The following is a 12,179-nucleotide window of genomic DNA, read 5'->3' on the forward strand; positions in this document are numbered from 1 at the left end:
AAAAAAAGATTGTGATCAGCTTCTTAGTCCTTTGTTCCACAGTTTGTAGGACTAGAGAGCAACATCTTTACATTTCCTTGTGATATAAATTGAAACTAAACTTAACATTAATACTGTAGTTAGTTATTAGATTCCTGAGAAAGGAGGATCAAGTTCAAGTCAAACAAAGAAATCAAAATGGCTGAGTGTAAAACACTAGGGCTGAACAATTGAAAACAATCATAATGCGATTATTTTGACAGATATTACATAGATATTGCGATGTGTTGCACAATTAATTGGAATGATCAGTTTTGCGTCACAATTGTCTTTCTCTAGAAAAAACTGAAAAACAATGATGATGCAACACTGGTTGGGGTTTAAATTTTAGGTTATAGTAATTTCACTAATAACAAACAATGTAATGACCTTTAAACCATTTGTTAAGCAAGTGTAAAGGTTTATAAACCTCAGTTGCAACTTTATGATGGCCATCCAAATTATATTTATAGATGAACTACACAACTATGAACTTTGAACTACGTATTTATTACCTCCACCAAGGAGGTTATGTTTTCACCCATGTCTGTTTGTTTGGTTGTTTGTTTGGTTGGTTGGTTGGTTGGTTTGGTAGTGTGATTACACAGAAATGACTTTCATGGATATCCGCCAAACTTGGTCTGAGAATGGCTCTCAGTCCCAAGTAGACCCCATTAACTTTTGCTGTGGATCTGGATAAAGGGACGGATCTGGAAAAAACTGAGTAAAATTTGATGCAGATCCGTGATCTGGTGAGCTTAAATTGCTTAAACAGTTATGAGTGGTTTAAAATTTAGAGTGATACAGTGCTATCAAGTGTAATATTGGATTAGGCTTGATTGAATTAAAGGGGATTTTTGGACAGAGGTATATATTTAACCATATACCAAGTATTAACCAAGTATTACAAACATTAGATGCAACTTTACAATAAACAGTTGTTTAATTAATGGTTTATAAAACATTTAATTGTTTGTTTGTTAACTATAAATGTATCATTTATTAATGATAGTTATTATTGAGTGTTACCAAACACCCATTTTCTTACGTCTGGAGAAGAAGACTTGTAGGCCAGGGCATCACTCCAGCACTACAGTACTTATGATGCTGTATAAGTAGAATAATGCATTATACATATTCTCACATATTTGACCTTTATTTAAGAAAAAATCGCAGCTTCTGGGATTTGGTTATCGCTGTAGTGCGATTTCTATAATATTTGGTTAATTGTGCAACCCTTTTCCCAAGATGCACAAAATTCCATTGCATGTTCTGAGTTGAGAGACACAGATTCAGGTTTCTATACTGTTACAAACTGGATTTTATTTGGTTCTTTCATCCAGTAAACTGAATTTTGCTGAGACAAAAGCTCCTCGTCCTGCATGTCTTTTGTCCTCACATGCTGTCTAGTAACACAGTACCTTTGTCACCCTGTGGGGGGAGCCTGTGTGTGGAGAAAAAGGTGCTGGGACCAGAGATTTGATGCTTGTGATGGGGACTTCCATGCTTACCTCAAGTGGGTTTTGGGCCATTTCACAGACAACATATTTAGTCCTTTTTTCCTCCCACTCAAGGATGCAACCGTCTTGCAGTAAGCAGCCGAGTCTATTAAACAAACATTGCTGTGTGCAATTTGCAGTGTGAGGTGCCTGACTGTGTGCTTTCTGGGGATGAGGGAGTTTAACCTGACAAATATACAGTAGAAAATGCTTATGAAAAAATATCCGCGCTTCACATCGGGTTACATGATGTCTGTTTCTAGGCAACAGGAAGTTAATATACAAATAATAGTATGGAATAATTATCACCTGGAAATCTGCTCAGTGGTTTAATTTGTTTGGGAACTGGCTTTTGTCTGGAAATGAATGTAACAGATCTTTAGATATTTAACCTTGATGTGTTTGAACCAACAGCTTCGATGGAGTGATGCTTCCTCTAAATATAAAGTTTTTAATTACCAGCAACAAGTGATTGCTTTTTCCCATTAATCACTTGAGTCTGAATGTTTGTTGCATCTATGCGTGCTGAAATCCCTTGCTGTTACAATATACGTCTAACTTAGCTAGACTATAACAGAATTGGCTCCAAATAAAATTGGCTTGGGAATTAAATGGCGTCTGCAGCCTCTCTCTAGTTGGTACAGTGGGTGCTTGTTCAAGGACTGACCGCTGAGCTAAGCGAGCACAGAATATTTGGCTGCGAGAGCACAAAACTAAGAGATGAGTGGCATTATGTTAGTGTTGTAAGAAGCAATGTAATGCCCACTTTACTGTCTGTCTTGTCAAATTGTTTTTTAGATTGTTATTCCAGATCTGAATCTAACTATCCTTTATAAATCTGCCAGATTACTTTGACTGACTGACTCTTTTTGAATAACCAGGGAAATGCACTCAAGAAAGGCGACATTCAAGGGACGACCCTCACTGGTAAGTATGGTTTTCAACTGGCCATTTTGTAGCCTTTTCTTGCTGTACTCATTACATCTTTAATTACATACTGTAAATATCTTGTTTATTTACTTTGTGCGAGCTGTACAGTATACTCTGGGAGATCATATATATTTGAGTTGGAAAAATTCCACAGTATAATTTTTTAATTTAAGCAATTTAACTTAGTTTTATCACTGTTTGTGTTCAACATTTAAATTGCTCATTTTTGACCCTTTGCATCAGGATTATTTTACTCCTTACCTATCATTGTATTTAGTTTAATAGATGTAACAGTTGCAATGTAGAGTTGAGAGTCAGATGTAAACCCAAAGAAAGTGTGTTGATGATGGTGTTTTTAGCAAATTGGTGCTAATTCAAAGTTACACAACGTTGCCAAGCAAAGGAATTACTGTTTCCGTTAGACCTTTTTTTTTTTTTTCACATGTGTACCTTCAGGGCATGTCTGTCAAGTAAAATTACATACATCAGCAACAAACAAACACATACTGGCGAGGATCATAGAGAAGGAGGGGGTTTCATGTAACAACAAAGCCAGCTGGGCTTGCGTTACAATATGATGTTCCACAAAAAGCATCATGACCCACATCAAACCTACTACTCTGCTTTCACAGAATTTCTCATGGACATTCTGACTTCCCCTTATATTACATACACTGACATTGCTCCGGCATGTGGGCTTACAATCAAAGCGAGGCACAATAGTCACCCAATATGCTAATGCTAAGCTCAATAGGCTAACCTGCAAAATAAACAGTAAAACAACATAAAAAGGGGCGCCCCAGTAGCTCAGTCGGTAGAGTGTGCTGCAGATTTGAATCCGATCTGTGGCCCTTTGCTGCTTGTCATCCCTGTTTCCTGTCACACTTCATGCTGTCCTATTAAAAAAGCAATAAAAAAGGCCAAAAAGAATAATAACCAAAAAAAAATTTTTTTTTAAATGGGGAATGGAGTTGGACCTTGGGTCACGGACAGTCGGTATCAATCCATCTTGAGCTTCAGTTCTGAAACGCATCCTGCTTTGTGCCGGCCCTCGTTGAGAAAGAGCTTTCCAGTTGCTGTCGACACATTTCCTGTTAAAAATACATTTAAAGATGCTAGATTAAAAATGTATAGCAATTTACATGTATTAATCACTTCTTCATTGTCCATTTGTGAGCGGATTGTGACATGACATGAAAAATGAGGCCTACCCCGTCTCTCTCAGTTGCCTATACAAGCCTGTGAATGACAATTTGAATGACAACATGTCAATTTTGTGTTACCAGAGTTGGTAATAGCGAGGATTTAACAATGGCGGACAGCAAGGTAGATTCACACTGGTCACCTTGCTGGGGATGGTGCTTAACAAACCCTATTAGGACATCACCTGGGGAGGCAGTTCAGACGGGCTTTTTGGAACACACATTTGCTGATAGTTGTAGCAAGATAAAAGAGGGAGAAGGTGGTGTTTTCTAACATTTCATGTGTCTCTAGACACACAGCCTACACATATTTATGTTAAAAAGCCATGAAAAGTGCCTTTTGCATAATATCTGATCTTTAAAGATTTATCCAAAGAAAAACTGTAGCCCACTGTATCGCCCACAACCCAGAGTGACTGAAGAATGATAGGAATGACAATTTTTGTGGATCTACAGCCATTGCCAGTTACCACTGTTGTCTTAAAATCTGAAAATCATTCCACATGCATCAAGAGGTTTTTTGTACACCTTGTACTTTTTTAAAATGTTTTATTCTTTTATCTATTTATTTACTTATTTATAGTGTTAAGGGCTGAGAAAGCCAGGGCACATGCAGGTTATTGCATTTGAATGTACATGGTATTTTCTAAGTATATATGACAATAAACCTGGACCTTGACCAAGGAAAATAATTGAGCCCATTGTTAGATTTTAGTTTCATCTTTGGAAAGTCATATAGATCTTGCTATGTGCAATCTCAGCTCTCCTAATTCAGATTCTCTGTTTTTCCGTGCAGACTATTCTCCTCCAACCCCACCACAGAAGTCTGGTTTTCACCGCTACCAGTTCATGTTGTTTGAACAGCCTCCAGACACACCAGTGTCACTCACCGAGCCGGAGAAGTCGTCCCGCGGTAATGACTCCACACGAGCAATTGGCAGTATCATCTATCATATACCAACACTGATCAACACAACTGCCAACAGTTAGTTGTTGAATCAGCAATAGAAAGATTACGCCAAGGCATTAAAGGCCCAAACATTTTCTCATGATGGTTTTTGTGGTTATAGGTTTTGTCACCTTTATAGGTGACTGCAGTTATTTTTGGAGCAGCAGAGAGTAGATTATTCTATTTTCTGACATACAGTGGGAAGTTGTGTCATTTTACAACATTATATTCATTAAGGTATTGCATCATTTGTGTGAGTGGGCTTAATCCTTTATTTAGAGTGAAATGTTTCCATATTAGGTTCCAGAAAATGTATCCACGATGCTACTGAAGCTGCTATTATGAGTGATTTGATTTTTTATATATTGTCCCAAGACACTCAAGCCAGACTCCATCTAACCACTTTCGAGCCCAGGTTGTGGTCTGTGACTGTGTTTCATCTGGGACACGTCATTTCACAAAACAATCATGAGCATTTCATCGAGGCATTTGAGCTTATTTATAAATTCTTAAATTTAACAGGGGAAATGTTAATGAGGTAAGTGAGTAAGGCTGCTGCAGTGTTAATGCCTGCAGGGTCAAGACATGTATTGTTGGCTCCCACACACACCTGCACGAGTCTGCCTGACCATGTCTTGTTAACCTCTCCCAAACCTGAAGACCTTATCAACCATGTCAGTTATCATTAACAGTGGATGTGTCAGGTTTTTCCTACCATTATCAGGTTTAGGCACAGCACCCAACCCGTTTAGGGCACTCCCTAAGCAGAATAAATGAAAAATCGATGTGTCAACACTAATTAAACTTAAACAGATCTGAGCATTGTAGTTAGTCTTCAGTGGACTTAATTACCCAGTTATATCGATAAGCGTTTTGGGTGCTGTTTATTTATTATCTGCTTTTCCATCTTTTGTACTCAGATATGGCAATAGTAGTGGTCCAAAATGATTCAAGGTTCCAAGGGATTTATTTTTTTCATTATACAACACTGGGTTACACAACAAAATGAGAGTTTATAACTGCTGAGTGGTTAAGTTGCATTGTGGGTAACGTAGGCGCCAGGTTCTGAAAAGCAGTGACAGCACTGGAGGCAGTTGATCAGATTACATGCTGCTTGCTCTTGCGCCACAAAAGGCTTGGTGCCCTTTGACTATTGTACCTGTATTATTTTTATTTACTTTTGGATGCCCATGACCATCAGATGAAGGGACTGCTGATGAAAACTAGCTGTTCAGCTAACCTGGGTGCATTTAAATTTGTTTTGAATGTTCGAATGCTGATCAATGCACACTGTACACCGATATATCGATATCTGAATTTTTTTCCCCCCTAATATCCATATCTTTATCGGCCCCAAAAATACAGTATTGGTCGTCTGATGTACTCATTTCCTTGATCTCTTCCTGTTATTATCAAAAAATGTTTTTGTTTGTCTCTGAAAAGACAACTGTGTTTGTCTTGCAGAAAGCAGACTTATTGTTTTGTTTAAACTTCAGGTGTTCTCTACTTTTCCTCCCCCTGAAGAAAAGTCTCCTGAAGGTGGGCAACTGCACTTGGATATACAGTGGAGCAGCTCACAGGGGGCGTGCCCGTCTGTCTGTTCAACTCAGGTCACAGCCGGTGATTTGAGTTGAGATCGGGGCGGTTTGAGACTTCAATCGCTGCGGCCCTGAATGAGTGGAGCTGCCAGTCTCTGCTGTTTGAAGTTTTTGACAGCAATGTCAGCAAACAATCCAGGCACATTAGGCTGAGGACTGTTTGATGTTGAATACTATGGAAAAAGAAATGTCAAAAGAGATGTATTTTGGAGTATTTTATGTATTCAAACTTACATTTGGGGAGGTTGAGATGAACTCTTATCACATTGTTTGGGTTTTCACTGTGTCAGAACTGGTTAAGATGAAGGAAAATAATAGCATGAATAATAGCCTGCTATTTAGAATATTTTAATATATTTTTGGTGCAAAATAAACTGTAGCATACTCATTTTCTGCTGCCAGCTCTGATACAGTAGTTGCCCCCACATTATGAAGCGATTGAACTGAGTGGATCCACCCATCCTTAATCTACTGGATGAGTTTAACTCCCGCTGTTGTACTTCCTCTCTCCTGCAAACTGTTCTCTCTATTCAAGGGAAATGAAATTAAGAAATTCACTCTTGGCTAATCAAATGTTTCATTTGATGGGTCAATTCTGGAGAGGATAACTGCCCTTGTAAAGAGGCTAATGGAAATAGACTCCGCATGTCATATTAAGAATGAAAGCCCAGTCATGGTTTATGAATAGAAAAATATTCAATTTTCACAGTTTTGATTGGTTTGGCTGAATTCAATGTTGTACCTGCTGTATTATTATCGCCCTCCACTTGGCCATGATGAGGACGGTATTCCCGCACAGACAAGAGGAACGGAGGGAATCCCATGTCTCCCCACCTCCTCCGTTAAGTATGTTCACTTATTAGCGTCTGTCCTCCCTCCATGTGGTATGACACAGAGAGCATTTTTCATAGCCCATGACATTAATTGATGTGATTTGCAAAGGGAGAGCATTTAGTCGTGGGTGGGAGACTCCTAATGATCGTTTTCCACTTCCAGTAGCGCAGTCATTGACTCAATTTTGTCGCAAATTTGTCGTCTTTTTTCTTTTCATCTCTGACCATCACTTGAGTAGTGAACGGGGGTGAACAATGAGAGGTAGAGCAGGACTGTTGTTGGAAACCGTGGGAGTCTGCTGTGCCTCCTGTGTTAAGGTTATGAATGTGGGTCAGTGATCTGATGGAGACAGCTGGTTTGTTACACAAGGAACCACAGGGGGGCTGTGCTCTTGGCACTGGGCACAGGGGCGTGATCGAAGGGAATCCCCTTCGCTGTGGCTCAGGAAGGCTGTCCCTGACTGGAGGCTGCCCCTGTGCCAGGGTGGGGGGCAGGCGTGGGCACACAGGCCCTCGTGATACTTGTTAGCCACTTGGCAAGCCCTCAATATGTCCTGCTACTGTCTAGTGCCGCCAAGTCAGTTTGTCAAGGGAAACAGTGTTACGAGGCCGGGAAGGGGAAACGCTGAGGCCTTGAGAGAGGCTATCTGGTGTTGTTTCAGCCCACATACACTGTTCACACATCCAGCCCCGTCTTCTGAATGGGACCTCAGCAGATACTTTAGATTGATCAGAAACAAAAAAATAAAGGAAAAGTCCTAAATTAAAAATTGATCACTTCTTGTCCTTTTTCCTCAATTTTTTCATGTTAAATTACAAGGCAGAGGATGTACGTGACGATCATGTTGTGTGAATGAATGGATCACAGTAGAGTTAGCTGCTGGATGGTGCACGTTGCTCATCTTGCCTCCTAGAGCCCCTACTGCCAGCTCAGCACACTCCACAGTAATTGAAGCCATTTGCAATGTTGCAGTGTGGTAATGGGCAGATCCATGTCTACCACCCACCCACAGCCTCTACCATTAATCAGAGCTGCGTGGAGTCAAGAGAGCCAGGATTTGGTTGCTACAGCAGGCCTGAGTTTCAGCCAGGAGTCGGCTGCCTTAAAGGGAACACTTTGACGTTACGGATTTTGGCTGGTTGTGTGTTCTTGTTTTTTTCTTGTTTTTTTTTTTGATTGTCAGGTTCGAGGTAAAAGTTTCTATATTTTTCCTCAACTTCCCTCATCTATAAATATATGAGAATTACTTATTACATTTATAAATAGTCAAAGTAGAGCTAAAACAATAATCAAAGAACTGATCTATCATTCTTTAATTGTTTTTTGAGCAAAAATGCCAAATGTTTCTGCTTTCTGTTTTTCTGCTATCTTTGTTATATGTGATAGTAAGCTGAATTAATTTGGTTTGTTGGACAGATATAAAGAGGATGGAAGAGGGTGAGCTAGCTGTGTGTATCTCTGCATTTGTAGTGTACATTTGTTTATGTATTTGTTAAGTGTTTTATTTTGTATTTGTGTCTATAGGACCAAATGAGATGCTGCAACTCAAGGGGCCATCCTTTCAATTAATCCAGTGTCAAAACATGGTATTTAATGATGTTTAGGAAATTATGATGGTCATTTTTGCCGTTTTCCTCACAATTTTTAGACCAAATGGTTAATCAGTTAATTAAGAAAATGATCACAGATTAAAGGGACAGTTCAACTGAAAAATCTAAAATACATATATACTTACCTGAAGTGCTTTTTATCATTGTAGATTGTTTTGATGCAAGTTGCTAATTTGGGAGACATCTGCAGTATAAATGTCTGCCTTCTCTCCAATTTAATGAAACTAGATGGCCCATCATGTGGTGCTCAAAGCACCAAAAAATACATCTGAAAAACTCAACATGTGTTAGAGGATTGTGCTTCTGACAGCAAAAATGGTATCCTCCTTGGCTAAGCTGTAACGTTAACTAGCTTCGTTAACTAGCGTCTCCATGAGTACATGCAGGCTTCCTTCTGCGTTGTCATACGGTTGGCAGGTGTAGTTTGATAGAAAGAAAACACTTCCTACATGAAACTGCTCACAACAAGTTCTGTGGATTACCTTGAGTAAGCGGGTCATGATTCATGAAAAGAGAGATTTCTGTCAGGTTTTTAAAATGTTTTGTTTGTTTGTTTGTTTGTTTTTAGTTCTTAGAGCATCACAAGCCAAGTGCAGTCTCCTTCCACTATATTTAAGAGAAGGCAGATCATTTCAAAAGTCTGAAACTCACACCAAAATAATCTAGATGGATAAATAGCACTACCGGTTAGAGGAAAAATATGTACTGTTTGATTTTGGGGTGAACTGCCCCTTTAATTGATAAAAAAAAGTAATGGTTAGTTTATTCCATTAGCTGATTGACAGCAACGACAATTCTGATAATTGATTAACCATTTGGGTCATTTATCAAGCCAAATGGGAATTGAAGGATGAATTAACATTTAACATTACCATTTTCCTGCTATGTGACAGTTGAAAAATGCTTAGCAACCCTTTAAGATTGAATATGGAGTCCCCGCAAAGCGACAGCATTTTGTTACTGCTATACTGAGCCAGGCTGTGAACTGAGATACAACAGTGTGAAACCGATCCTCGACTCAGGTCCCTCGACAGCAGTCATCCGCCCTGCTGAAGCATCTCTGAGTGAGCTACGACTGCTCTGAGGCTGACCCCTGACCTCTAACATCCACAAAGACATTCAAGATTTTAGGATCGCATTATTATGACTATGAATTTTGTATGATAAAGCTCAGTAAAGCTCTTACCCTGATATGGCTCCTCTCACTCTACAGCGATGAACAGGATCACTTGGTTTTGAGTATTTTTGAGAGACTATAAGAGGTTTAACAGGGACACCGCCCACACCACTAAATGTAGCAGTTCTGTGTCACCTCACAGCAGTCCTGATCTTCCTGCCATACCCAGACGGAGACGCAAGGTGGAAACAAAAGGGGAGGCAGGAAGACTTTAACATCGCCCTCAGGTCCCACACTATCTGTCCTTTCCATGAGCCGGCAGATGGGAGAGGTGGAAACACGTCTCTGCACTACAAACAGACACCAGCCTATTTTAAGGTCACTTGTAAGTCTAGGCATTTGCAGGGTACCAGCCAGCGTGATAGCACCAGATATTGTGAATTTGCCTCCTTTTGGATTGCGCCCAATGATTGCACAGCTTTAGACAGGATTATGTGTGTAAAGCCTTACAAGCAGCGCCTGGTTTTGACTCTCCGTCTGATCGTTAGTCTACAATAAGATGATCTTCAGTGTGACATTCTTCGTTAGAGGAAATGTTGCCATATTCCAGTGCAAGGCAGAGTCTCTCTATGAAAAGGGGAAAGCGAAAGTTTGACTATTAATGCATGACTGTCATGAGAGTGAAATCTGCCACATGACTCGTGAACTATATCCCTATATTCAGTGTAAAGTTTGTTGTCCCCCAGCTGCCTCACCCCTCAGCTAAGTGCTACCTCTACGGGGTGAGGGACTTTGTTCTGGACATGCAGGGGAGTTTAGGCATCTGCAGAGGCGGTGCATTATCTCCCACTGAAGCATAGGCCAGAGGGGCCACTGGGGCCATGCCCTACCATACAGACAGGTCACTTGACTCCATTGCCCTCACTTGATTATTGGAGCCCTTTCTGCAGGCAATCCTCATTCACAGAAAAGAGCTGGCAAGATTACAGGTACTCATCTGCTCATCCAGTTATTATTCATCAACTTCCCCAGCTGAGCTCAGGACCTGACCTTACCTCATGGCAAACCCCAGACACGCCAAGGGTGTCAGTCCCATAAGCTAAACATGTAGGGACGACCTGGAAGGGGGCATGAGCCCAAAAACAGTTAAATAATAATGTGGTAATACTGTCATTTCATATTAAACATTCTAGTTTTCCATTTGAGTTAAATACAGAAATATATTCTGTAAAAACCTTGAAAAAGTACATGATTATTGGCCAATCTTCTCCTTGTTGACTGCTATTGGCCAATTGGGAAATAGGATGACAATCACTGATGGCATTGACCGATTTTTAGCTCTTATATAACATAGTTTTTGTGCTATCACATTCATGAGCCACTGGTTCATGACATCCCTGCCATCAGTTTGTAAAGGGGCTCTGTGGAGCTTCTGTGTTGTGCTGGAAGCCAGTCATTTCACTCCATTTCTAAACTAACGTTAGCTACTGTTGCTCTCTGTCAGCGGAGTGGAGAGAGGCACTGGAGAGTGTGCATCAAGTCACATCCTTTAGAGTGTTGCAGAAAATCCGACCCGAGTCCTCCAAAAAGAAATCCAGGGTCCAGTAGCATTAAACAACATAAAGGAATCGTCCACAGGGTTGTACAGGCAACCAAGAGGGACGGTGAAGGTCTCATTTTTCACGTCAAGTTACAATCCGCTCACATATGGACAATAAAAAAAAAATGTAATATATGTAAATAGTTACATAGAGCCCCTTTAAGGCTATGTAAGTACTGAAACATTATTTTCATTAAGTAGATTATTGTATAGCGGGCTTAGAAGGCTGTTGAAGCAGTTACTTTGAAAAAATATTTTTAATGTGGAAAAAGGTTAGTTAGTTAGTTAGTAAAGGATGTTGTATACATTTGTGTGATTGAATTTGTACTGAATTTGGCTGAAAGACTTTTTTACTTTTCCATTACTTTTATATAATGGCGATTTCTGTGTTTCTCTGTCAAGAAAGTAGTGCTGGATACTGCCACTGATTTCCTGAACGTTTACATTAAGAATTAAATTAAATGGCCTCTGAGATTTGTGCTTAAAATGTGTCTATGGAGAAATGACTGGGATAATGTTCTGACCTTAGCACCTTATTGTTAAAAATGCTGTGCCAAAGAACAAGAAAGTTATAAAAAAATGTACGCCTTCCCATTTTAAACAACCTTTGTGGCCATTCCTGTACAGAGTTAACATGGTGCATCTGAATGCACCATCAAGTCCCCGTCCCTGTGATGTGTGTGTGTGTGTGTGTGTGTGTGTGTGTGTGTGTGTGTGTGTGTGTGTGTGTGTGTGAAACTCTGACAGAAGTGTGTCTCAGTATAGTTTTTAATTACATGACTGCTTTAGCGGTGGCCTGCATTTGGCGCTTGGTGGTTGTCA

The 12,179-nt window shown here is 40.0% G+C and overlaps 1 protein-coding gene across 2 annotated transcripts in view; it reads left to right on the plus strand.

Annotated features, from left to right (window-relative positions):
- Positions 1 to 12,179, plus strand: part of pebp4 (phosphatidylethanolamine binding protein 4) — a 63,526-nt gene that overhangs the window by 49,999 nt on the left and 1,348 nt on the right. For both annotated transcript variants that reach the window (XR_014623201.1, XM_084361107.1), the window contains exons 5-6: positions 2,399 to 2,444; positions 4,446 to 4,562. Coding sequence is in view for 1 of the 2 variants with exons in the window: in XM_084361107.1 (XP_084217233.1) it covers positions 2,399 to 2,444; positions 4,446 to 4,562 (163 nt within the window). In the remaining variant the exon portion in view is untranslated. The remainder of the gene's footprint in view (positions 1 to 2,398; positions 2,445 to 4,445; positions 4,563 to 12,179) is intronic.

This window comes from Pagrus pagrus, assembly GCF_965226575.1.
Source record: "Pagrus pagrus genome assembly, chromosome: 8".
NCBI lineage: Eukaryota > Metazoa > Chordata > Actinopteri > Spariformes > Sparidae > Pagrus > Pagrus pagrus.